Source organism: Ascochyta rabiei, chromosome 2, assembly GCF_004011695.2.
Source record: "Ascochyta rabiei chromosome 2, complete sequence".
Classification (NCBI taxonomy): Eukaryota; Fungi; Ascomycota; class Dothideomycetes; order Pleosporales; family Didymellaceae; genus Ascochyta; species Ascochyta rabiei.
The window spans coordinates 1,840,516-1,865,776 of record NC_082406.1 but is presented as its reverse complement, the minus strand read 5'-3'; the positions used below and the strand labels follow the sequence as shown (position 1 = coordinate 1,865,776).

General features: G+C 56.2%; 8 protein-coding genes across 8 annotated transcripts, besides 15 other annotated features; 4 read left to right on the top strand and 4 right to left on the bottom strand.

Annotated features, from left to right (window-relative positions):
• Nucleotides 1–1,981: 1,981 nt before the first annotated feature.
• EKO05_0001515 (uncharacterized protein) lies at nt 1,982–4,076 on the top strand (the record flags this gene model as incomplete). Its single annotated transcript, XM_038937382.1, has 2 exons — nt 1,982–2,647; nt 2,727–4,076. The coding sequence occupies 2 exons, from the start codon at nt 1,982–1,984 to the stop codon at nt 4,074–4,076; spliced, it is 2,016 nt and encodes a 671-aa protein (XP_038802273.1).
• A 533-nt stretch (nt 4,077–4,609) lies between these two features.
• Nucleotides 4,610–4,654: a tandem repeat.
• Nucleotides 4,655–4,859: 205 nt separating this feature from the next.
• Nucleotides 4,860–4,894: a tandem repeat.
• A 59-nt stretch (nt 4,895–4,953) lies between these two features.
• Nucleotides 4,954–4,993: a tandem repeat.
• Nucleotides 4,994–5,862: 869 nt separating this feature from the next.
• On the bottom strand, nt 5,863–6,603 carry EKO05_0001514 (DnaJ sub C member 8; the record flags this gene model as incomplete). Its single annotated transcript, XM_038937297.1, has 3 exons — nt 5,863–6,428; nt 6,486–6,501; nt 6,550–6,603. 3 exons carry the CDS (start codon nt 6,601–6,603, stop codon nt 5,863–5,865), a joined length of 636 nt encoding a protein of 211 aa, XP_038802272.1.
• A 203-nt stretch (nt 6,604–6,806) lies between these two features.
• EKO05_0001513 (RNA helicase) lies at nt 6,807–9,326 on the top strand (the record flags this gene model as incomplete). The annotated part of the gene is made up of 2 exons (XM_038937592.1): nt 6,807–6,929; nt 6,984–9,326. 2 exons carry the CDS (start codon nt 6,807–6,809, stop codon nt 9,324–9,326), a joined length of 2,466 nt encoding a protein of 821 aa, XP_038802271.1.
• Nucleotides 8,627–8,663: a tandem repeat.
• A 47-nt stretch (nt 9,327–9,373) lies between the features above and the next one.
• EKO05_0001512 (uncharacterized protein) lies at nt 9,374–10,057 on the bottom strand (the record flags this gene model as incomplete). Its single annotated transcript, XM_038944994.1, has 1 exon — nt 9,374–10,057. One exon carries the CDS (start codon nt 10,055–10,057, stop codon nt 9,374–9,376), a length of 684 nt encoding a protein of 227 aa, XP_038802270.1.
• Nucleotides 10,058–10,146: 89 nt separating this feature from the next.
• EKO05_0001511 (uncharacterized protein) lies at nt 10,147–10,509 on the bottom strand (the record flags this gene model as incomplete). Its single annotated transcript, XM_059635687.1, has 1 exon — nt 10,147–10,509. The coding sequence occupies one exon, from the start codon at nt 10,507–10,509 to the stop codon at nt 10,147–10,149; it is 363 nt and encodes a 120-aa protein (XP_059491670.1).
• Nucleotides 10,322–10,412: a tandem repeat.
• A 74-nt stretch (nt 10,510–10,583) lies between the features above and the next one.
• Nucleotides 10,584–10,625: a tandem repeat.
• A 267-nt stretch (nt 10,626–10,892) lies between these two features.
• Nucleotides 10,893–10,935: a tandem repeat.
• Nucleotides 10,936–11,497: 562 nt separating this feature from the next.
• Nucleotides 11,498–11,514: a tandem repeat.
• Nucleotides 11,515–11,603: 89 nt separating this feature from the next.
• On the bottom strand, nt 11,604–14,363 carry EKO05_0001510 (DNA-directed RNA polymerase; the record flags this gene model as incomplete). Its single annotated transcript, XM_038937476.1, has 5 exons — nt 11,604–13,001; nt 13,047–13,709; nt 13,761–13,974; nt 14,022–14,119; nt 14,199–14,363. 5 exons carry the CDS (start codon nt 14,361–14,363, stop codon nt 11,604–11,606), a joined length of 2,538 nt encoding a protein of 845 aa, XP_038802269.1.
• Nucleotides 13,449–13,511: a tandem repeat.
• Nucleotides 14,364–15,082: 719 nt separating the features above from the next.
• Nucleotides 15,083–15,157: a tandem repeat.
• Nucleotides 15,158–15,206: a tandem repeat.
• A 407-nt stretch (nt 15,207–15,613) lies between these two features.
• Nucleotides 15,614–22,543, top strand: EKO05_0001509 (calcium channel protein; the record flags this gene model as incomplete). Its single annotated transcript, XM_038937095.1, has 9 exons — nt 15,614–17,404; nt 17,455–18,453; nt 18,503–18,803; nt 18,850–18,976; nt 19,023–19,959; nt 20,010–20,679; nt 20,728–21,494; nt 21,542–21,864; nt 21,916–22,543. The coding sequence occupies 9 exons, from the start codon at nt 15,614–15,616 to the stop codon at nt 22,541–22,543; spliced, it is 6,543 nt and encodes a 2,180-aa protein (XP_038802268.1).
• Nucleotides 15,882–15,945: a tandem repeat.
• A 436-nt stretch (nt 22,544–22,979) lies between the features above and the next one.
• Nucleotides 22,980–23,039: a tandem repeat.
• A 1,337-nt stretch (nt 23,040–24,376) lies between these two features.
• EKO05_0001508 (uncharacterized protein) lies at nt 24,377–24,778 on the top strand (the record flags this gene model as incomplete). Its single annotated transcript, XM_038944993.1, has 1 exon — nt 24,377–24,778. One exon carries the CDS (start codon nt 24,377–24,379, stop codon nt 24,776–24,778), a length of 402 nt encoding a protein of 133 aa, XP_038802267.1.
• Nucleotides 24,779–24,801: 23 nt separating this feature from the next.
• Nucleotides 24,802–24,838: a tandem repeat.
• Nucleotides 24,839–25,184: 346 nt separating this feature from the next.
• Nucleotides 25,185–25,210: a tandem repeat.
• Between the last annotated feature and the right edge of the window lie 51 nt (nt 25,211–25,261).

Below are 25,261 nucleotides of genomic sequence, written 5' to 3'. Positions count from 1 at the left end.
TCCATTACTGCACCGCGAAGGCATGTCACCAGTGCTGCTTCTGCTCGATGGACCTGCCGCGTAGGGCAGCGAATGAGTCGGCGACGAGTGCAAGCGGTCAGAGCTAACGGCGTCTATATCCACCAGCCGTGCTCGGGACCAGCGTCTGCCAGATCCATCACTTGCATGTGCTCTGGAAGTATCAGTCCGCTGTAGCTCAGCTTGGCGTCAGACTTCGCGGCTCGCTTCCAACACGGCAATACACGCTGTGTGACTACAGCCTGTGCATGCTTCTGGCGTCTATGCGTCTGACTGTCGCCTTGCAACCCTATATACGCCTCACGTCCAGGCCACCGAACGCGGTTGCGTGTGCATACGGGCCAAAACAAAAAGAGCCCTCCGCAGACGATCATGTTTAAATAGCGCCGCAAGTCGTCAAGCCATAACCGCAAGGCCGCCGCGTCGATCACGGCTGGGGTCTGTTCTCAGTCCTCGTCATAGGACTTGGAGTGTACCCGAGCCCTGCTTGCTATCGGGAGGCTTGTCGCTTGGTGATGCTGATGCGCGACAGCAAGGGTCTGTCGACAAGGTTTCGGTAGCTGCGAGGGAGGGCCAGCAGGTTCAGCGTGCGGTAGAAGGTCCATGCAGAAAGCGCTGCGAAGTGCCGGTGACGGTGGTTGGCCTGCAAGGCCCAAATGGCCAAGTGACAGACGCAAGCGTGAACCAGCATCGCGGGACTGGCCTGGATAGCCACACTCGCCGTCACCTGCGGGTTATGGGTGCTGCGTCAGCTCTGCTGGCCAAGTAGTGCGCCCATTGATGGAACTTCTCCCTCGAGGACTCGACATGTCGCTCACTCTGGCCGGTCGCCTTGCCTTCCTCAGCAACAATGCACCCTGCCGCGCCGCATGCAAGCGCCAACCGTGATGTGGATTAAGGACGCCAGCTTATGCTTTGTCTTGTTCCCAAGGTTTGCTCGGGCGGCTGCAAAACAATGGGTGCAATAGTGAGCGCGCTAGGGTATCGTCAGCTAGCCCTGGCCGAAGACGGTTCGGATAGCAGGGGCCAGCACAAGTGACAGGGCCCCCAGTTCAGCGACAGCCCGCCGTATCAATGCATTCTCCGCGCCACGGCTGCTGTGCATACTTCCGCGGCTGCATCGACCCTCCTGGAGAGCGGCAGACCTTTTGGTCGAAGAACCATCAGCCGAACGAGGCCAGCATGTCGTTGTCCCCGACAGGCACCCTTCCCTGCTCCCGTTGCCCTGAACACATCGTGGCCCCGTCTCACGGCCGTGGTCCGTCATCTGCAAGTCTTAGCAGGGATTCCACAGCCAGCAGCGAACAGAATCTCCATAACCGACTTTGGTTATTACAAGACCCTCTCCGCCGACTGGGCAGAACCTGCTCTGCCTTTTCGCGCCGTCTATTGCTCATTGGCTCCCTTGTCCTCAACCCCAACGCCTTACGTCCCACCCGGATTCGCCCCATCGTCTTGAGCCTGACCGGTTTTGACACCCTCAACGTTGCTCCAATCTTTCGCACTCGTTTCCGAGGGCTCGTTGAAGGTGTTGAGTAGTGTATCTTGGGTAGCTGGAGGGCAATATCAAAAAGGTATTTGACGAACCCTGTCCCTCCCCCACCCTCCTGCCCCCTGCATATCGGCTTGGTACAGACAGGCGTGCTTGCGAAACTCCAGAGAAAGATGATCGCTGAAGTAAATTCGGAGCGAAGTTTGGGTGGTTACTCTTGCCAACAGGGCTGGCCGAACTGCCTGTTCGACGTTGTTCAGCTCTTTCTTTGCTTGTTTGTGGGCTTACATGTGTCATCGTGCAGATTCCTCCATCTATCAGCCTCTGTCCACCACATCCTAATCTTGCGTCACAGACGGAGACACGAGTGCGGTTTGATTGGCAACGCATCTGTTTGGATCCTGAGCTGTTTGTCTGAATAACCGTGCTTTCGCTGTTGGTGCGGCGGTTGAGCATTGCAGAGGTCAAGCAATGCAGAGTCTGTCATTACCGCGTCCGAACTCACATCCCTCAACGCCGTTTGGGCGACCTACAGAGCCAGAATTCGGTCTGGCAAGGCTCTTTTCCAAGTTCAGTCCCAGCCGGTCTGAACAGCAAGGCTATCCATCCCCTCCCATGTCAGAGCCTCATTCTCCCGCTCAACGCCCAGCACGTACTGTTGAATCTGAGCGTCTTCAGTACCCTGCACCGTTTAGTGTACCACACAGAGTCGAAGCTGGCCTACCTCTACCACCACCTTCTTCAGCATTGTTCGACCCTCGCCAGCCATTACCGAGCCAAAGCAACCCACAGCAGAGGTCGTTGTATTCTGGCGGACATCACCCTCAACACCAGGCGCACCACTACCAGCACGGCCGTCCAGTGGAGCATACTTCTTATGGAGCAACCTCAACTCCACGAAGTTATGCCTACAACTATCCGCCGCCTCCTGGCGCGTCCCCATACATTTTGGGAGCACAGCACACCGGGGGTCAGGCGCAGTCTGCGACAATAACAGCCCCACCGCCTGCTAGGCCTTCTAAACCCGCAAGACGAACAAAAGCCCATGTAGCCTCCGCTTGCGTCAACTGCAAAAAGGCGCATCTTAGCTGCGATGTGCAACGGCCGTGCGGAAGATGCGTCGCATCTGGAAAACAGGTAAGTCGATCTCGTAACTGGGTGCGCTAAGAATGGTACGGGTATGGAGATATATCGGGACTGACTCTGAGACGAACAGGACACATGCAAGGACGTGTTACATAAAAAACGAGGAAGACCACGACTAAGAGACGATAGAGACTTCACTAGACCGGACGAGGGAAGACAACAGCCTGATCGGTCTCTAGGTTCGAGCTTACCGGTAACGGATGCTTTCGCACACCAGGCGCCTCACCCAGCATCGCATCCACATCCGCATCGAGTCGTCGATTCACCCCATACAAGTGTTGCACAAAGAGAGAACAGTATTCCAAGCGTAGTCGCATCATCTATCGGAGGTCGCACCCAACAGATCAGCAGTTATGGTGGGATGTCGGCACCCTCCTACGCTATGGGACCGGATTTGGCGTACCAGTCTTTGCCTGTCGCTTTCCTGAACTTGGACCTAGTCATCCAGAAGTCAAACCAAGCGTTCCAAGATCTGGTCTCCTTCCTAGGCAATGTCGTGGGAAAACATCTCGGAGAGCTACTTGAAACGAGACACGCCGAAGGCTTGCAGCGGTTGCGCAATGAGCTCCGTGATGAGCGGGACGAACGCGAGCCAACGTACATGGCACCTATCACACCAATTGGGCACGACCCGATGCGATCAGTGATGGATTCTGTGGCAGATCGAGACGTCGAACATGTCAGCCATGGCTTCACCGACAGGCCCATCTTCCTGAGCTATCTTCTTCCCAATGGACAATACCAGTCTCTTCAAACTCAGATTCGACTCGCCAGGACGTCGTTGTATTTCGTCACGATGGTTGTGCGTACCGCCCCGTCTAGGCCTCTTGGTCCTCCTCTTTTGACGCAACAGCTGGCGCCTCCGGCACCCATCCATGCGTTGCAGTCCATGTCGGCACCGACACCTGTTCCGTCAAGGACTGGGCATTACACCCCACAACAAGCTCGACCGCCTTCATCGGCGAGCTCTGCTCCCAACTCGCCCTACTCTTTCAACTTTTCGTCAGTCCGCACCTCGTTGCCAAGCTTCAGTCCCACCTCTTACGCAAGCAGTCCGACGTATGGCTACTCTCCCACTGCTGGTCCGGAGGCCAGCTACTTCCCAACCTACCATCCTCCACAGTCAGCAGCACATGCTACCCCTTACGCATCTGTACCACGGACAGCGCCGGCAACATCAGAGCCCCTACACGAGCTCAATCGGTCAGCCCGACTCGAGGGTCTGCAGCTTCCTCCCATTCGAACGGGGCCAGCTCCTCTGGGCTCACCACTCCACCTTGCGACCAGCCATAGCACAATCGATAGCGATCGAGAGCGCGGGCGGCGGAGAGAATCAAGTTCCAGTGTCGACAAACGTCCGGATACTCCTGGAGAAGCCGGTAAGCGTCGACGCCTCAATATCCACGAGGTGCTAGAGTAGAAGCAAAAGAGTCCAAATGCCGCGAAGACGGTTGAAAAGCAGTCCAACGTGGTACAGCTTGTTTAGCGATCGTTCATTTCGACATGGTATGCCGTTGCGGACCGTGGCACCCTGGTCAGCTTGAAACACTTGACGCGTGACGGTGCACATGGTTCAACGTCATGTCCCTAGCATTTTTCGAACATCCTACCTTTCCTGTTCCTAAATTTGAGATACCATGGGTGCTGTCATTTCGGATAGAACCCTACACCTGCTTGGCTTTGTTCTTCTCCTGCGTGTGCGTATCCTTTGGGCTCTTAGCATACGATCCTGTTGAGATTTCGTTTTCAGCCACCGGGGCGCACTCTGCGTCTTATGTGTACTCGTAAATCCCGCTGCAGATGCGGTTGATTCTAGGTATATACACTACAACTGATTTGTGCGCAGCAGCGCATGAACCTACAGCGAACTACCGGTAGATCCGTGCATTCTGCGGTAGTGTTTCACATTTCATTGGGGCTTTTCTTTCACCGTGTGACGCCTTTCCGCAATCTCACAAGTCAACAACAAGACAAGCACCAAGCACCAAGCACCGAGCAAGATTTCACTCTTTGCGCGCGGACGGACGTGTCTCGCCTTCCCATGCATGGCGGAATGGCGTTTGGTGCATCACTCACGAAATTGGCGGCCTGCCGTGTGTGATTGGCCACCCGGAGAATTTAGATCGGAGCTATATGCAGGTCCTAGACGAGGAGAGGAGAGAGGGGGGTTGGGCTTTGCAATTGTGTGACAGGACAGCCGGACAGGGTAGGGTAGGGTAGGGTAGGGTAGGGTAGGGTTCACGGCAGGGTTCCCTGGGGCGGGCAACCGAGCAGCGAGCAGCGAGTGGATCAGCACTGTGCAGTGCAGAACAGTACAGTACAGTGCAGTGCAGTCCAAAATGCCAATTTGGGTATCCAGCTCGAGCTCGCTGGAGCCGCGCCGTGCTGTGGTGGGTTTCCCGTTCTGTATGCAGCTGTTCGTGCTTTTGTTCACGTTTGCTACTGCATCGCCTGTCGCACCCGCTTTTGTGCACTCGCAACGTTGAGTTGCGTGCGTTGCGTTTTGTTTGGCTGGCTGGCTGGTTGGGGGAGAGGGGAAATTGCAGGGTGTTGCTGGTTTTGATAGTCGAGTGGTTGGGCGTAGGGCGCGCTGCTATTCTGGTGTCCTGGCGGAGTCGGTGCCGGAAGTTTGTTTGCGCGAAGTGGGCGCTGGGGAGGGTAAGGGAAGGGGAGAGGTTTAAGTTTGTTGGATAGCACGAGCACGTTGCAGAGAGAAGAGGGAGGAGGAGGAGGTAGATGTTTGGCAGTTACTGTAAGAAAATGTTGGCATTCTGTCGACGGTGTGTCGTGTCGTGGATTTATGGGTTTCAGATATACGGCTCGCCAGCTCGTGAACGCCTGTTCGCTTTACCTGAGACACCGTTGAGATTCCCTATCGCAGCAACCAGGATAATGGGCACGGAGCCCAAGATTGGCGTGGTGAGCTGCGGCCGCTCGAGAGATGAAACATCCAGCCTGTCCTTGGCGCCATTGCTAAACTCTAAATGCTGCGAAAGTCTTGATAGGTATGATGGCTGCCAAAAGCATCGTAAGGATGCAAGGGGATGCATTGTTTCCAAGTCGATGGCGCGCGGAGGGGTGTGTTGTTACTGGCTGCGAGCCGGAAAGACGCACAAGGATGTGGTATATGGTGCTGTGCGAGGATGCACACGCACATGTGCTGCGCTTTGCTCTGATATGGCCTGACACGCACTGCTGCGCAGCACTCAACCAAGAGCCTTGACCTTCTTTTTCTTCTTCTTGCCACCCTCAGTGTCCGGCTTCTTGCCCTGCTGGTAATCTCGCCAGCTGTTGATGCGTGTGTCGCGTGACTTTTCCCAAGCCTGCTCGTGGTCGCGCTTGCGCTTGCGCTCGGCCAGCTCTTCGTCCTCTTTCTTCTGCTGTCGGCCCTCCTCGCGCATCTGGGCCTTCAGCTGCCGCTGCTTTCTGAGCTCGTTGTCGCGGATTACCCAGGCTGTCTTCTCGCGCCACTCCTTGAGGAACCCGGGGCTGCGTGTCTCCTCGTCGTCGGCGGTCAGCTTCTTGTCGCGCATCAGCAGCATGCGCGCGTCGGCAATGTTCTCGTCCAGCTCGGCGCGCAGCTTCTCGTCGAGGAGCACTGTCTGCGCCTTCTTGAGTCTGTCGAAGGCATCCGGGGCGTTGGGGTTGGGCGTCTTGTCAGGATGGATGAGCAGCGATTTGGCGCGGTAGACTTTCTTGATGTCCGACTCGGGCATACCCGGCTGCAGATCGAGGACGGCGTAGGCATTAAGGCTGAAGACGCTGCGAATACCTGGAGTCAGTCAGCACCACTGTAGACAGTGTGTCGTTCTCTTTGCGCCTGACATACGCTCGATCTCGGCATCCTGGCTGCGCGTTAGTGTAGGATGCAGTAGTCCGTAGATGTGACGTACCTTGTCCAGCTCTTTGCCAGCGGCATTCAGCTCTGCTTCGATGTCGTCGGCCATGCTGCCGTTTGTGGAGATTGAGGTTGGAAGTGTTCGACGTCTTGTGTGCACGCGCGCCGGGCTGGCGATAGCCTCATCCACGTTTGAGTGTCGAGACCCCCGCGGCGAAGCGCACGGGCCGGCTGCTCCACCAAAATTTCTCGGTCGCGACTGCTTTTCGAACTCCAACACCATAGCCTCGAGGCAGACGATGCACTAGGACCATGGCCGGAACCGGAATCACTGGTCGCACGCGACCCACTAAGGTCAAGAAGCAGGCCTCTGCCGCCAAGAGGAAGCGGGACGATGTCGACGTCGAGAAGTTGGAGGCGGCTGTTGCGGCTTTGGTAGGATAATGCTACCATGACGACTTCGCGAGATGCACGACTGACGCTGTGTAGGAACCTAAGACGGGCACATACAAAGACTTCACCGACCTCCCGCTCTCAGACCCCACCAAGCAAGGCCTCAAGTCGTGCCACTTCGCCGTCATGACCGACATCCAGGCCAAGGCAATCCCTCTCGCACTCCAAGGCTGTGACATCCTCGGCGCCGCGAAGACTGGCAGCGGCAAAACCCTTTCGTTCCTTATCCCCGTCCTCGAAAACCTATACCGACTACAGCACGTCGGTGCAGACGCAGGCCTGGGCGCTCTTATCCTCGCGCCGACGCGCGAGCTGGCCATCCAGATCTTCGATGTGCTGAAGAAGATTGGAAAGCACGGGCACATGTTCGCAGCCGGTCTGCTCATCGGCGGTAAGAGCTTGGCGTTTGAGAGGGAGGCCTTGACAAGAATGAACATTTTGGTCGCAACACCGGGGCGCATGCTGCAGCATCTATCGCAGACGGCAGCTTTCAACGTCGACGATCTAAAGATGTTGATTCTGGACGAGGCGGATCGAATCCTCGATATGGGTTTCCAGAAAGACGTAGACGCCATCATTGAATACCTGCCGAAAGAGCGTCAGACAATGCTGTTCTCCGCAACGCAGTCACGCAAGGTTTCTGACCTAGCACGTCTGAGTCTTCGAGACCCTGAGTACGTCTCTGTGCACGCCGAGGACAAGAGCGCGACACCCAAGGGTCTCACGCAGAACTACATCATCTGCCCCATCGAGGAGAAGATGGACACGCTGTGGAGCTTCATCCAAGCGAGCAAGAAGTCGAAGATCCTATGCTTCTTCTCTTCAGCCAAGACGGTTCGATTCGTCTACGAGTCTTTCCGACACATGCAGCCCGGTATACCGCTGCTTCATATTCACGGTCGCCAAAAGCAGGGTGCTCGACTGGACGTGACAGCCAAATTCTCTGCAGCGAAGAACTCATGTCTGTTCGCTACAGATGTGGCGGCACGAGGTTTGGATTTCCCAGCCGTCGACTTCGTTATTCAGGTCGATTGCCCAGACGACGTCGACACGTACATTCATCGCGTTGGTCGCACGGCCCGTTACAACCGTGAAGGGCGAGGTGTATTATTCCTGGCGCCGAGCGAGGAAGAAGGCATGCTGAAGCGCCTGGAGCAGAAGAGGGTCCCAGTCGAACTCATCAACGTGCGACAGAAGAAGAAGACATCCATCAAGGAACAACTGCAGAACATGAACTTCAAGGACCCGGCAGTTAAGTATCTAGGACAGAAGGCATTTATGACGCACGTCAAGTCCCTGTACCTACAGAAAGACAAGGAGGTTTTCAAGCTGAAGGAATACGACCTGGAAGCGTACGCAGCGAGCCTGGGCTTACCAGGAACACCGAGAATCAAATTCCTGCAAAACGACGACAGCAGACAGAAGAAGCAAGCATCGAGACAGACAATCGAAGTATCCGAGTCCGAGTCCGAAGAGGAAACACCCAAGGAGTCGAAGCCCGTACGAACAAAGTACGACCGCATGTTCGAGCGCCAGAACCAAGACGTCCTTGCAGACCACTACAAGAAACTCGTCCGGGACGGCGACGAGGGTGCAGCAGCAGGAGACGAATTCACCGGCGCTGGAGGTGCCACCAATGGCGGCGACGACGACTTTATGGCTGTCAAGCGCAGGATTCCCGCCGACAGCGACGACGAGGCCGACGACAACGAGACGTTCGGCATCGACGCCACAACCGACCCCGCTGTACCAGGAGGCAAAGTCGTCAACCTTGCGGGCGCCTCGCAGCCCCTCGTCATCGACTCGAACCGACGCGAGAAGCTGCTCAAGTCCAAGAAGAAGCTGTTGCAATTCATGGACAAGGGCAAGAAGCTCGTCTACGACGATGAAGGCAACCCGCACGAGGTGTACGAGCTTGAGAACGAAGACGACTTCAAGGCCCGCGGGCTGCCCGAGGAGCAGAGACAGAAGTTCATTGAGTCTGCACGCCAGCTTGTCGAGCAGGCTGATGTCGACGACAAGGCTGCGGCGCGCGAGAAGAGGAGAGAGAAGATGCGCAAGCGGAAGGAGAAGGAGCGAGGCGAGACTGTTGATGCCTCCGACGATGAGGAGGGTGGTGCGGAATTCTCAGACGCCGGTGAAGATCTCCTGGCGAACTTCAGGGCAGATGCAGCGTCCAGCGACGACGACGAGGATGAGGAGGAAGAGGCGCCGCAGCTGGTCGAGAAGAAGCCGAAAAAGTGGTTCCAGTCCGACTCGGAAGACGACGAGGGGAGCAACAGGAAGAAGCGCAAGAAGGGCCACGGTGCGCGACACGTCGTGGAGCAGCCCGAAACTCTCGAAGACATGGAAGACATGGCTGCCAGGCTGCTCGGCTAGACCGCCTAGTCCCTGCACAGATAGCAATAAACCATTTACTGTACCCATCACTCCCAATTCAGCCTCCCAATCACCCTCCTAATATGCTCGCTCCCCAACCCCTCACACGCCAACTCCTCCTTCTCACAATCCTCTTGGCCCCACAACCTCCTACGCTCCTTAGCAAGAAGCCCCCCATCACCATGCCACCTCGCCTGCCTCTCCTCGGTCTCCCTCAGCAACCGCATCAACGGCGTAGGATTGCTGCCCCCACCGTCCATCTCGGTCCTCAATGCCGCCTTGACCAACGTCTTCCACACGTCCGGCTGCAGCTCGACATCAAACCCCATCGGACAGTCGAGCGTGCCCGTGTGCAGGTGCGAAAGCGCGGGGCTGTTGTCGCCGATGCGGTACGGCTTCCTGGCGGCCTGGGCGCGCAGCCGCTGTGCTTCGAGATCGACTTCGGCCAGTGCCTTTGCGAAGCGCGAGACGATGGCTTTGAAGAGGGAGGTGAGCGAGGACACGTTTTGGAGTGCGGAGAAGGGGTCCAGAGGGCATGTTGGGCAGTGTAGCACCGCGGAGACGGCGGTCATGGCTTTGCGCAGCGGGAAGATGACTTGTGGGAAGGACAGGCTGGGGACTGTTTGCAGGTCGGTCAGCGTTAGGTAGGTGAGGGAGAGGCAGGTGCAAGGGCCCAGAGCTGTGGGTGGGTTTGCGATGTGCATGTCGGCCGGGTGGAGTGGAGTCTCCATAGCGACGGATCAAGTGGCGGCGTGACACCAAAACTACAAGCATCACATCAGCACCGTGCCAACCGTCTTCGTTCTTCACGCAAGGCAGCTCACTCAAAGCTCGTCATCGGAGGCGACGGCCCGTTGCATCCCCGCAAACCCAGATCAACCTGGCCCTGAGCATACCTCCGCCCCTCTCCAAATTCCGGCAGAAACACACCCCCAAACTCAAACCCCCCATCCAGCCGTCCACTATCCGGTGCAGAAGCACCCCGTAGCTCCAACGCCCCAGCCTCAACTTCAGCCTCACCCTCACCCCCTATCTCGACATCGCCCTCGCCCTCGTCCTCGCCCTCTCTCCGCCTCTTCCTCGGCCGCCCCATCGTCTTGCGCAGCGAGTACACACACTCGTTCTCCTCCCGCGCACAGCGTCCACACGCCGGTCTGTGCCCCGAGCATTTCAACTTGCGCATCCCTGAACAGGGCAGCTGTGAGCAAAGCAAAACGGGGGAAGGAGAAAGGTACGGGGGTTCGAAAAGTCTTGTTTGAGAGAGAGAGAGAGAGAGAGAGAGAGAGAGAGAGAGAGAGAAAGGCGAGGGGAAACGGGGTGCTTACGGCATTCATCGCACGCGGCGTGCAGTTTGCCTGCAGATTCCATATCCTCTATCCGCACCGAGAGGATGGAAGTGCAAGTAGCTAGTCAGCTTAGTTTAGCTTGCCACGTGAGACCTTTGGGAGGGGGGGAAGGGGGTCTGAATCTCTCTTGCGTAGAGGCCGACGCCAGATTTATTTTATTTCTGAGAACGTGCGTTTGCTACGGCGAAAGGGACACGCGTAGGATCGTTCGTGCAATGTGGTGTGGTGTAGTGTAGTGTAGTGTAGTGTAGTGTATGTATGTATGAATCTGTAGTTGCCTAGCGTGGGGGGGTCGCGCTAGTCGGGGAGGGGGAAAGGTACGCTGGTCTTGGACCAAACACCTGTAAGCACGTCTGTGTGCACTTACACGACTATAAAAACAAAGAACCAAACCGAAGAGGTAGTTGTGTAAGAGCGACACTACTCCGTATCGCGCGTGTGCAGGTCTAGACAATCGGCGGATCTGGTGGTTGGCGGAGAGAGGGAATGGACTCGTTTGCTTCGGTTTTGGGTGGTTGGTGCTGCGTGTAGTGAGTGGTGCACAGGACAGGCTACGGTAGAAAAGGAATGCAATGCATAAGAGTCTAGCCAACTCGATGGTTGTCTCTGCAGACGTCGCGTTTCAGCTCCAAGTGAGGAACAGACAAGAAGAAAATGGAGCCCGGAGATACGGTACATGCAAGCGAGCAAACACGCTTTCTTTGCGTCCATGTTTACCGTTTCCACCCCAACTCGAATCTGACTGACCCTGAATGACTCTGACCCTGATATGCAAAAAGAAATGGCAACATGGCGGTTGTTTTGTTTTCACAAACACGCTAGACGCCCCCCCCCCCCCCCCCGCGTGCGCGAGCAGTGAACCAGACTGCGCAGAAAAATAAAGCAAGTGGGAAAATAGAAGAAGAAACCCAAACACAGCAACCACAAAGGCTTACTGAGCCGAGCCGAGCCCGTTCTCGCCAAGCGGGACAAGTCGATGCCGGTCTGGCGACGGACTGCTCTTCTTGACCGGCGGGCTGAGAATCTGCGGACTCGCGTCCGGGTTCAGGCTCTTGATGGGCGGGAAGATGGGCGTCTCGCTCATCTCGTGGCTGCTCGTCGGCCGCGCGCCGTCGTGCTTCAGCGGCGCGGGGATGGCGTCGGGTAAGATTTGCGCCGGCATCTGGCCTGGCGAGGGAGCAATGCGCACAGGCGCCGGCGCGGGTACGGGTGAAGACATGTGTGGCGTCGGGGCTGGCGAGCTGTGCTTTATCGGTGAGAAAGAGGGTCGTTGTACGGAGCTGGGAGGGAAGGAAGAGTGCGGACTGTTGAAGTTGTAGACGGTTGGGAGGCCGTTTGCGGGGCGCGGTGAGTTTGCGGGCGAATGCTTTACTGGAGATCCAGCGGGTCCAGCGGCTGTGCTTGGTCGGCTGAAGCTCTGATTGAAGCTCTGGTTGAAGGTCTGGGCCACGGGCGTGTGCTGTGATGGACCGAATGGATTTGACGAGCCAAATGAACCGCCGTTCTGTTGGGGAAGAGGCATGCGAATGCTCTTGAACGGACTTGTTGGTGCTTGCGGTAGATTGAAGGGCGGCGGCGAAGAACCAAGGCCATTCGACCTGAAAGAGCTTTCAGCTGGTCGTGAGGAAGAGGCCGGTCGCTGCCGTATTGGTGAAGAACTGCCGTCTGGGATGCGAGACGGTGATCCGTAAGCAGCTTCCGAGTTTTGGATGCCAGGAGGTCCGAGAGCTTGCCCACGAGGAGACAGACTAGGCCCATCGACCCAAGGCTGTGCAGGCTGGAAATGTGGTTGATGGCTTTGTGACGAGGCAGGACGGGGTGCAGGGATTGTGACAGACTCCAAGCGGCGTTGCAAAGTCGAAGAAACCTCGCCGTTTGCTCGAGAAGCTGGTGAAGCCGAAGTCATTCGTAGTTTTAGGGGCGGCAGTTTGGGCTGGTTAGCATCCTCCTCTTTGCGCTTACACGATGTGCAGATGAACTCGAACTTTGGATCCTCCACCTCTTCTTCTGAGATGCCGTGACACTTGACGTGCTGCCACACGTTGCACTTCTCACACGACACCTGCGGCGAGTTGTCGTTCAGATTCGACCCGTAGACACCACACTTCTCGCAGTCGAAGAACCAGTCTTCTTCCTCGTTGAGTCTCTTGAGGTCGGCCTCGTGTTGTTTCATCATCGCTTTGAGATGTCGTTCAGACAAACGGGCGTTGTTGGAAGCCAGCTTTTGCTCGTTGTCCTGTAGCCTGCGCAGTTCTTCTTCCTTCAGGACCTTTGCAGTCTCGCGTTCACGAAGCCGCTGCTCTCGTGTCATTCTGCGAGAGTCGTGTGCCTGCCGCATGTCAGCTTCATCCTGGAAGCGTTGGTAGCTTCTTACCTCTTCCAGCTTCCTCTGTTTCGCCTGCTCGGCCTTGGCCATGGCGAGCTCTTCTTGTCTCTTGCGCTCCGCAGCCTCGACCTCCTCGACCTCCTTTTGCTTCTCGACCCTGGCCGAAATGCGAGAAGAGCGTTTCGCTGTGGCGAGCTTCTGCAGGTTTTCCAACTCTCTTGCCTTGCGAGCTTGTTTCCGCGCCTGTTCTTCGGCCAACCCCTCCATTACCGGAATCACCTCCTCCTCGAGACGCTTGTACAGTATCTTTTCGTTGGGGTCACGACTTCTCCGGATGCCGCTGAGGTAGTCGCGGTAATCCTCCAGGGTGACACAGAGGCACTCCCACTTCATGCCGCCAAGACCGTCTTCGACTACTTCTGGCTCTTGAACCGCGGGAGCCTCTTCCTGCTCGACCTCGTCCTCGTCCTCGTTCTCGTCCTCGTCCTCGTCCTCGTCCTCGTCCTCGTCCTCTACTTCCGGCGTCGACTGCTTCTGACGCTTGCTAGCCCGGGTACCTCTTGACTTGTTCGCCCTTGACTTCGATTTGGCTTTGGCTTTTGCCTTTTGTGGAGGCGCGGAAGCAGGGGGATCGGTTCGGCGGTACATGCGGTTGTCGTCGAGCACAAACAGAACTCGATCTTGCGAGTCCCAGCCGGTAGGTTCCATGCGCTGGGTAGGTCGATTAGCGATTGCCCACGAGGTGATGACTGGAATGCTTACCCATAGTGTTTGTTCGCTGTCGGTGGCGGCTAGCCTTTCCCGTATCGAGTTTGGGTTGTTCAGTGTCCACGTGGAGAGCTGCTGCAGAACGCGTATTTTGGTGAAGACGTCAAAGTCGTCGAACTTGTTGGGCTCGTCTTCTTCGCCGAAAGGATTGCGCTCGGGTGCTTTGGCGAGGTATTGGCGGCGTGTGTATTCATCGAAGATGGCTGGCCTGGGATTGGTCAGATGCAGCTCAGTGCGGGAGTGGTTTAAGCGTACGTGAGGCCCTTGTGTGACGACACATGCTTCAGAAGCGCCAGGCCGATGGCGGCGAGCTTCTCGGACGGCCCAGGCTTCAGGCATTCGGACTCCAGCTCCTGCATCTCAATCAGTGGCCGGTTCGTCAGAAGGGTGTTCAGCGCATGCACGGCTGTGTCCGGCGCAAAGTGGGCGTACCTCGATGTCGAAGTCCTTGTCGATCTTTACGGCGTCGCCGAATAGGGCAACGTACTGGGCGAGGTTGGCAAACTGCCACATGCTGCGCAGTCTCTGTAACGTGCTCGGCGTCTCGGTGCTTTCCTCCCGCTCCATCTCGCTCGCGGCGCGCTTGCGGGCAGGCATCGTGGTGGAGCGTGCCGTAGGCGACGCGTTCCAAGGGCGGATTCAGGTGGCAGGCGGTGGTCGGCGGTGGTCGGCGGTAGTCGAAGACGGCTCCTAGACGGTGGGCGCGGGTGCGTGGAGTGGAAGACGGGCACGTGGAGGGCGAATCGAGCGGTGCAGTGGGTGTGCAGGGCGTGAGGTGGTGAAGACGAGGGCGCGTAGCCTGGAATTGCGGCCAAAACGGAAGAAGCCCAAAGAGGACTAGGACTAGCTAGCGTGCGCTCTCCCTTCACGTCACTGCAGCCGGCAGATCTTGATGCAATCATCCCACTGCGCGCACATGGGCCTTTCTTTACGCGTCATGGCGGCTCTTCGGGCTTGTGTGCGTTCACGGCCATAGGGATGCCGTCACTCGCATGGTATGGCTGTGGCCAGTTTGCATCCCACTCGACTCGGTGCTCCGTCTCCTCGGGCTCCTCGACGACAGACGGTGCTCGAGGCTCACTGACCAAGTCGTGGTGAACCGACACAGCGCAGTCAAGAGACAGGCGTTGCAAGGCTGTCAATGCGTGTTGCAAGTGTGGCTGAAACGCGTGCGGCTGACAGGGGCCTGCATTTGCCAACGGGGGATCCGTGAGGAAGCAAAGGCTATCGATCGGCAACGAGCACCGTCGTGTGGCTGAGCTGGTTCGTGTCATCAAGCACGAGCACCGTCGTGTGGCTGAGCTGGTTCGTGTCATCAAGCACAAGCACAAGCACAAGCACAAGCCCAAGTTCAAGCCACAAGCCCAAGCCACAAGCCCAAGTCCAAAGCCGAGAGCAGAGAGCAGAGAGCAGAGAGCAGAGAGCAGAGAGCAGAGAGCATGCATGTGCGTCAGGGTATATGTGTAGCCAGCGTCCGTAGGCTGAACACCATCATGTTCCTTGCAGCCTCTACGGCCCCCACAGCCAAAGAGCGTTGGGCTAACCACACACGCGTACCCTCCCCTAGCTCAGCCCTGCGGCGACCCTGGCCTGCCCTGGCCTGCCCTGGCCTACGGATATCCACATGCGAGCTGGCACTGCCGCCATCCCGCATCTCTGCAACTTTCCGCCCTGCAAACCTCCCTCCTACAACTCCCTCCCCAGCGTGCGCATACCATCCTCGGCGTCTCCCTCGCATTTCTACCGCCCCCACGCCCGCCCGGCCTCCGTTTCCGTCGTCCTCCATGTGCCTGCGGTAGTGTTCACCAGCTGAAGACGGGCCAGATGCGCAGTGGAGAGCAGCTCCAATGTCCTACCCCGATCCCGGCCGCAACCACAGCCACCGCCGAAGCCAGACCCATCAGTCCATACCGCTGCAGGACCTCAGCCGCCCGCCGGACCAAGACGACGCCCCCACGCCCGCGCCGCACCAGCACCGCCGCACCCTGAGCGACCGTGGGCGCAACCTGCTCAGGCAGACGGGCTCCCTAGCCACGGGCCAGTACCGGACGTCGCAGTATGCGCCCATCGCAGAAGTCTCGCCAAGCCCAACACGCCGTCCCCACCTAGACTTAGACACAAATACAAACACAAACCCAAACCCAAACACAAACACAAACATAAACACAAACACAAACACGGCAGCTGGCCATGGCGGGATACGCAGGGTGCACGACGACGGCATCGACTCGCCCATAGACGCAGGCGCCTTCCAGTCGGCCATTGGCTTCGGCATGGACATGAGCTTCCAGGGCGACACCTCACCGCCGCTGTCGCCCATACTGCCCACCCCAGGCTCGTCAGATCACTCCTACCCCCCCTACCCCCCATACAGCCAAGATCCCTATGCGCCACGCGCAACCTCCGAGGACCATGGCTACTTCTCGCCCATGGAAGACGACACTGCGCATCTGACCGACTCCCGCCATCTGCAGCCCATCAGCGGCGCTGCAGTCAACATCTCGCCGCCCTCCATGGACCGCTCCAGCTTCCAGAGCGTGCAGTTCTTGAGTCCCGGACGCACGTCGCCACGCGCAACGTACAGCGGCGATGTGGGAAACGCGGAAACTGCGACAGGTCTCAGTCCCTCGCCAAGCAGAAACCGCTCGCTCTCGCCCGGCCACTTGGGGTCGCCGCTGCATCGCGCCGGAACCATCGTGCGCAACATGTCTCAGCGTGTCGTCAACGTCAGCAACGACTCAGAGGTAGCCGAGCGCCATATCCAGAGAAAATCCACCCTGAATCGGCCGCGTACCCAACGCCCACCCTCGTTGACCGTGTTACCTGAATACATGACGGATGGCCCCTCTTCGCCTGGGCCCACAACCCCCATTGAGAAACCGCAGACACCCACCGTACGCTCCCGCAGGTCAAGCGCCCAATGGCAGAGGCCCTCCAATCCCTTCCGCGGCAAGAGCCTGGGTATCTTTCCCGCCGACAGCACGCTGCGGTTGAAGTTGAGCAACCTCCTCGTGAACCCAGTCACGGAACCCATACTCCTTGTCCTCATCGTCGTGCAAACCGTCCTCCTGGCGGTTGATGCGAGGAACAAGGCGCAGTACGGGCCTGGTCATGTCAAGGAACTGCAAAAATTTCAACCCATCGACTGGGTCCTTCTCGGCTTGTTCATCGTCTACACAATCGAAGTCATCATCCGAATCATCGTGTCTGGCTTCATCATCAACCCAGTCGAGTACAGTACCATCAACAGACAGGTCGGCCTGCGAGAGGCCGTGCTCAGCAAAGCCAACCAACTCTTTGGCGGGCCTCAACGACAGCCGTCGCAAAGAAGAGGCGGTACCGACACCGATTCAACCATGGGCCCTCAACAGCCTTCTGTGCTGCGGACCTTCACAACTGCCCAGATGCACCCTGACGTTGGACTGAGTGATCCGCGCGAGCGACAACGTGTTCGCCTAGCGCACAGAGCCTATTTGAGGCACTCCTTCAATCGAACCGACTTTGTTGCTGTAGTCTCGTTTTGGATCGCCCTACTCCTAGGTGCCCTTGACATTGAAAACACCCGCGTGATTCTGGTCTTCCAAATGCTCAGCTGCTTACGTATCATTCGCCTCTTGAACCTTACGAGCGGTACTTCGGTAAGCCTCCATCTGTAAATCGTGACGTGTGTTTGTTAATGAGAGCGTAGGTCATCTTGAGAAGTTTGAAAAAAGCGGCTCCCCTGCTCTTGAACGTAGCGTTCTTGATCGGATTCTTTTGGCTTCTATTCTCCATCGTCGGTGTGCAAAGCTTCAAGTCTAGTCTCCGAAGAAACTGCGTGTGGACCGATCCCGACGGCGTATTCGAGCCATTCACCAACTCGGACCAATTCTGCGGCGGCCATTTGGTAAGGAACGGCTCAGGAGTGCTCGTCCACGAGGGCTACGAGCTTGCCTCGGGGCAGCGGTCTCCCGGTCCTGAACACGGCAAGGGCTTCTTGTGTCCCGTGAACTCCCGTTGCGTTGAGGCCGACAACCCCTACAACGGCACCCAGAGCTTTGACAATATTCTACAGTCCCTGGAGCTGGTTTTCGTCATCATGTCGTCCAACACTTGGTCCGATCTGCTCTACACCGTGTCAGATACCGACTACCTTATCAGCGCGCTCTTCTTCATTGTGGGAATCCTAGTCCTCAGTCTATGGCTTGTATCGCTCTTGATCGCCGTCATCACTTCCACATTCCAAATCATCCGCGAGGAGAGCAAAACCAGCGCTTTCACAGGCGAGCAGATTGTCGAAGAAGACAATGAGAAAGAAGAAGCGAACCAGCGCGTCAGCAGCCTCAAGCGCATGTACGACAAGACATCCGGAGTATGGGTCGTGGTCATCGCTTTTGGTCTGGTCGCCCAGATGATGAAAAGCGCCGGCATGAGCAACTCCCGGCGGAACTTTATCGATGTGACCGAGATCGTCACTACCTTTGTACTGCTCGTTGAGATTATTGTCCGGTTTATTGTGGACTGGAGACACTTCTTCAGAAGCAAGCGCAACCTCACCGACCTGGCTATTGCCATCATCACCACCGTCATCCAGATACCGGTGATCAAACACGCACACGGTGGAAGGGCCTATGCTTGGCTGAGTATCTTTCAGATCATGCGGGTCTACCGTATTGTACTGGCTGTTCCTGTGACTCGGGATCTCATCGTAAGTCCATTCACCTTCTTTTGGTTTACCAGAGCTGACGTGTACTCAGATGGTCGTCTTCGGCAACGTCGGCGGTCTGCTCAACCTGATCCTATTCGTATTCCTCCTCACGTTCCTTGCATCCATCTTTGCTTCTCAGCTCTTTCGTGGCGAGATACCTGAAGAAGCTGATGGCGCTACGATCCGCGTATCCTTCAATGACATCTTCAACTCCTTCATTGGCATGTATATCATCTTCTCCAGTGAAAACTGGACTGATATCTTGTACACCGTCACTAACTACCAGCGGGCTTTTGGTACCGCTTGGATTGGAGCTTCGTTCTGTATCCTTTGGTTCATATTTGCCAATCGTAAGTATGGACGGCTTTGTCTAAAAACCCAGCTAACACATTTCAGTCATCGTCCTGAATATGTTCATTGCTGTCATCCAAGAAAACTTTGACGTATCGGAAGACGAGAAACGTTTGCAACAGGTCAAGGCTTTCCTGCAACAAAAAGAGCAGGGGCTCAGCTCCGCCTATGGGTGAGTAGCTGCACATGCTCATTGAGTGCTGGCTTACGTTGAATAGTAATTTGTCTCTGTCGTCAATCTTCAAGCTTGGTCATGCGAACCGGAGGGATCCGCTGGATTACGGCTCTGCCGCAGCCGAGATGTTGCTCAAGGACGCCGTTGTTCGCGACTTCCTGGACGAAGGGGATGAAGATGCTGCACCCCACAATGAAGAGCCTCGACCCGGCATTCGCCCTGCAAAGACAGTCGTTGGCTCGGGTACCATGTCCACCATATGGCAGAGAATCCTGCGCAGAACCGTTCACAGAGAGCCAAATCCTTTCTATGCCCCACTCGATTATGGCCGGGCATACGAGGACCTCGACCCCAGAAAGATGGCGAAAGAAGTAGTGTCTGCTACAGAAAGACGGAAGAAGGCACAGCGAGAGTATCTGCGGAACCACCCCAACTACAACGTTTCCTTGTTCCTGTTTAGACCTAGCAACCCCATCCGCAGGCTCTGTCAGCGTGTAGTGGGACCCGGTCGCGGCGGTGATCGCATCGAGGGATTAGCTCCATCGGTTCCAATTTGGTACGCATTCTCGGCCTTTGTTTACGCTGCCATCATCGCCATGGTGCTTTTGGCCTGTGTCACTACGCCTCTTTATCAGCGAGAATACTTCATGAAGCATGAATTCAGCGTCAGGAATTGGTTTGTTTGGACTGACATGGGCTTTGCTGTCCTGTTTACATTCGAAGCGCTCGTCAAAGTTATCGCTGATGGATTCTTTTGGACGCCAAACGCCTACTTTCGTGGCTCATGGGGTTTCATTGACGGCGTTGTGTTGGTTACTTTGTGGGTCAACGTCGCCACGTCCCTTCTGAACGAAGGGCAAGTTACAAGGACCGTTGGCGCCTTCAAAGCCCTCAGAGCCCTTCGACTACTCAACGTCAGTGACAGTACTCGCGATCACTTTCACTCGCTCATAGTTCGGGGATGGTGGAAACTGTTTTCGGTGAGTTCTTGCTTATGCTTTCGTCGTCGCCGCATTGCTAACGTTTTCAGGCCGCCTTTGTGTCTCTGAGCTTGTTGATCCCGTTCGCTATATACGGACTGAACATCTTCGTCGGACAATTCCAGGCCTGCAACGACGACGATTTCGGCTCTACCAATCTCAAAGATTGTGTTGGGGAGTACAACAGCTCACCCTTTGACTGGGACGTTCTGGCGCCACGCCTAGCTGCCAACCCTTACTATGATTTTGACAACTTTGGAGACTCGCTCTTCATTCTCTTTCAGATTGTTTCACAGGAAGGCTGGACAGATTTGTTGTTTTCAAGCATGGCCATTACTGGTGTTAACACTCAACCCGAAGACTTCAGCCGCAGAGGCAACGGCGTGTTCTTCATTGTTTTCAACTTGCTCGGTGCCGTCTTCGTCCTGACGCTTTTCATCTCCGTCTTCATGCGCAACTATACCGAACAGACCGGAGTAGCGTTCCTCACAACCGATCAACGTTCTTGGCTCGAATTGCGCAAGTTGCTTCGACAAGTATCGCCATCGAAGCGCCCTTCGTCTACAAGACAGCGTGAATCTTGGGAAGAGTGGTGCTATCATCGAGCTGTGCGCAAGACGGGCAAATGGCAACGCTTCATCACTGGAGTGCTCATTCTGCATCTGATCCTACTTTGCTTAGAATGGTATCCAGGTTATGGAGGGTGGGACCTGGCCAGAGGTAAGCTCTCCCCATCTTGAAGCTAAGAAATCGCTAACGCATCAACAGATTATATTTTTCTCGCTTTGACATGCGTCTTCATTGCAAACATTGTAATTCGTATCCTTGGCCTTACGTGGCACCGATTTCGCAGGAGTTCCTGGGACGTCTTCTCGCTCTTTGCCGTCTCTGGCACGTTTGCTACGTCCATCCTCATTCTTGCGCGACGAGACGAGAGAGTGTTTGTTCAACTGCATAAGCTGTGCCTTGTATCGATCGCTCTCATGCTGATTCCTCGAAACAATCAGCTCGACCAACTCTTCAAAACCGCAGCGGCGAGTTTGGCGGCTATTGCAAATTTGCTCGCCACATGGTTTGTGTTGTTCCTCGTCTATTCTATCGCGCTCACACAGACCTTTGGTCTCACTCGATTCGGTGCCAACGAAACCGCCAACCAAAACTTCCGCACGGTACCCAAAGCGCTCATCTTCTTGTTCTCAATGAGCATGGGCGAGGGTTGGAACGAGTTCATGGAAGATTACGCCAATGTCGATAAACCCTACTGTACAGAAGGAGAAAGATACTTCGAGAGCGATTGTGGCAGTCCTGAATGGGCGCGAGCGCTGTTTATCAGCTGGAACATTCTCAGCATGTACATTTTCGTCAATCTGTTCGTCTCGTTGATCTACGAAAGTTTCAGTTACGTTTACCAGCGGAGCAGTGGGTTGTCGGTCATCAGCCGAGAAGAAGTCCGGCGATTCAAGCAGGCTTGGGCTGAGTTCGATCCTAACGGGACAGGCTATATCTCACGAGATGTCTTCCCGAGACTTCTGGGCGTAAGTACTTCCAGTGCCAGGTGGCGACGCTGTACTGACATCAGTAGGAACTCTCTGGGATCTTTGAGATGCGAATTTACGACGGCGACTTCACAATTGGTCGGTTGATTGAGGAGTGCGCCACGACATCGCGCCGCGCGTCGAACCTCAACCTCGGAGGCCGTGAACCTTCGCCAGAGATTGATCTTGACAAGCTCAATCGCCGTCTTGCGCAACTTCCAGTCCTGGAAATCCGTCGCAGAAGGGCACGCATGAATACCTTCTACGAAGAGGTACTCGTGTCGAGTGACCCAGACCGAGGCATTCAGTTCACCTCGCTGCTCATGATTCTTGCTCACCACAAGGTCATTAACGACAACAAGAGCTTGAGGTACGTTGATTCTTGACATGGCTCGTCGGCATTATTCTAACACTGGACCAGGCTCGAGGAGTTTCTACGGCGCAGAGCTCGCCTGCAGCGTGTGGAAGAAGCTGTGCGGCGCAACGTCGTTGTTGGCTTTTTTGACACCTTGTATTGGGCTCGTCGTTTCCGACGCGCGATGGAGCAGAAGAAGCAAGGCCGCATGGCGACGATGCCAACGTTCAACGTGCCCGAGATCTTCATCGACGATGAAGACATCACAGACGCGCAGCGCGGACAACAATCACCAAGCGGAAGTCCACTCTTCTCACCCACCGATCTGCATTCTGGGGATCGACTTTCGGGCGGCAGTCTCCGCTCGATACCAAGTCTAGACACGACGATGCGCAGCCGATCGAACTCGATCCAGATGTCACCCACGGGCTCGCCCACTCGAGGAGGACCGCTCTCGCCGTCGTCACCACGAGCATCGCCATTATCGCCACCTGCCGATGCTGACTGGCACTTTGCATCGGCTCTTACTCTCAGCCGACCGCCTAGCCCGCTCGAAGAGCAACTTGCACCGACAGATACCCGTAACAGAGCAAATAGCGCGGTCAGTGCAGCCGACGTTCTGGAAGTTCTGGACAGCTCTGCTTGGGGCGAGAGTATCCGCAGAAGTTTCACGCAGCGACGACCTGGACACTAATCCCATACGTATACGAGAAACGTATGAGAAACCCATGCATAATCAACGCTCTCCAGGGATGATCGAGATCGTCGACTACACAGCCTCGTCGCACTAAACGAAGCGTAGTTGAGCAGCTCGGCAGCGTCCGGTCGATCCTTGTTACGCAAACGACCATCTTGCGCGTCGGAGCGGAGTACAACAGGATCCTGAATCCGCGCGAAATTTTCAAGGCTACCTCTACACATGCAGGAACAACGGACAGACGAACAAATACCATGCCTAGAATAGGTGCTGGGGGCAGGGGTAGCTGGTACGAAAGACGTTGCATGAACGTTTGGAATGGCCTAGAAGGGCATTGCCCCGGCATCAACCCGACACATAAGAGGTATACTATGGCATGTTGACGTGTCTCACATTACAGGATAGACTAGAGTTTTGTATGTATTCATTTGGCATGATGGGGATGAGGAGGAGTATGATGATGGAGACGATAATGGGGTTAGCGGAGGATGAGCTTCCTAGATCAGCATAGCATAGCGGTGGCGTCATGTTGAATAGCGATTATTTCACTTCTTGACTCGTTACCTGGTGGGATGCTGAGTGCGTAACGTGCGTGTTGTCGTTGCTGTTGTTTTGACTGAAATGTGAACTTCGGTCGTTCCGGCACCGCTATCAAGCACATCTCACCTCTAACCACCATCTCTCCATCACGTACGCACTGACCCACACACCCAACCTTTCCAGTCTGCCACCCACTCCTCTCTTTACATCGCCTCGCTCACGCATCGCAAACGATGCAGCAAGATTTGTCCGACAGGCGAAAATCCATGTCCGTCCCACGCTGAAACACTGGTGCATACTCCAGACAGCCGCAGCGCACGCCATTGCTGGTTCCAGAAGGCCCCTCTCTCGTCACACGTGGTCTTGCTACGCACTTGGCTGCGCGGACACGGCCATGTTGAGACGGCTCGCTTGCTGGACGGCGACGTTGGGGGGCTTCATCGTCAGGCGTGATTTGTGGGCGCTCGGCCGAGGTGTTGGTGCAAGACGATTGTATTGAGCATGTTTGCGATGGTGGTTGGCGATGGTGAAGACCGACGCGCAGCGTCAGAAAATCCACAGTCGGGCTCGCAATTTCCGCGATCATGCTCACGCCTTCGAGTCCGTCCAGTCAGCCGGCTCTGGTACGTAGCAGGCAAACAGCTTGTTGGCGCAATCATTCCGTGGCAGAATTTCGCTTGTTTCTGCACCCTGATCAGACAGCCGGGATGCATCCCCGACCTTGAAGCTGTGAGGGGATGGCAAGCGCAGGGATCGACCCGGACTTTGAGCACCTGGGACATATTGCGCACGGGTGTGCGACCTGTGACACGCATCCTTAAACATCCGTCGTTGGTGGTCGCGGGTGTGAGAGCTGCATCCTGCATACTACTTCAAGCTTGCTCGGCCCTCACCTTTGCTTTCCGCTTCTCTACCTACATCTGCTCTTCAGCTTCGTTTTCTGTTTCTCGTCTCGCTCACCCTCAACACTCTTGGCCTGCATCGACTGTTTGCTTTGTAGACATACATTGCCGTCGAAGATACACAACTTGTTGAGTTTGACAACGTGTAACACCCGTGTCACCACCTCAACAACGCGCGGACCAAACACGTCATAACATTCTTTTGCTTGCCAGTCCCAACCCTTGCGGAACTACAACTACGTTTTTGAAGAACCTCAGACCCCTCATTTCCAAAAACGTGTCAACAGCTGGATCTGCTCTGAACGGCCTTTCTCTTCGACCATACCATCACTCCTTCCAAGGCTCTGAAAACGACAACACCCCCCACACCCTCTTCTATCAACCGACAATGCCAACCCGCAGCAACCGCTTCTCTGGCTCCTTCCAGCCCCTGCGCAACCCCTCGCAGACCATGCGCACCCTCAAGACAGCCTTCAGCCCAACGCGCTCCTCGCGCTCCGCATCCGCCACAAGCTACAGCAGCACCTCTACCACCTCCCCGCTGACACAATCCCGCAACCCATCTGGCTCGGGCTCGTACTCGCGCGCCTCGTCCCCGCAGAGCAGCTGCTCGCGCCACAGCCTGGCGGAGCTGCTCGCCGTGCGCCGGCGCCCCAGCTCCCTCGAGTTCGAAATGCAGATGGAGAGCCGCACCTTCGGCAGCGAGCTGCACGTCCTCGAGCCCCGGCCCTGGGGCGTCGAGCATGCGGGCGTCGTGGGCATCTTCGAGGTCCTGGACGGGAAGTGCTAGGCTTCTTGTTCTTGCAAGTAGTAGACGACGACGACGACGACGACGACGACGACGACGACGCTGATAGTCGTGGATTCAACGAATCGAATCGAACCAAATGATTGACGAGGTATCCGAGACGGAGTTTATGCTTGGGAAACCGGGAATTCTCCCACTGGGTTAGAAACCACGTTCTGCACGAACATGGGCGGCGCAGGGGTGTCTTCGTTTCTTCTTCCTCTTTATCCCTGTACATTTCTTCCGTGTTCTTTTTCTCTTCTTCGTCATCTCGCCCGCTCGATCCTCCGCTGCGGTGCGGCACGGCACCGTCATCGTCCTTGAGCTTTTATACCCCCCCGACAGCTAGCGCGGTTTCCTGCTCCGCGGTCCAGCACACAGATAGATGGAATAGGGAGTTTGGAAACTATTCTTTTTTTTTTTCCTTTTTTTTTTCAATCACACATTGGTACGCGTCCTGCTCTGTACTAGCTACTCGTGCGGTGA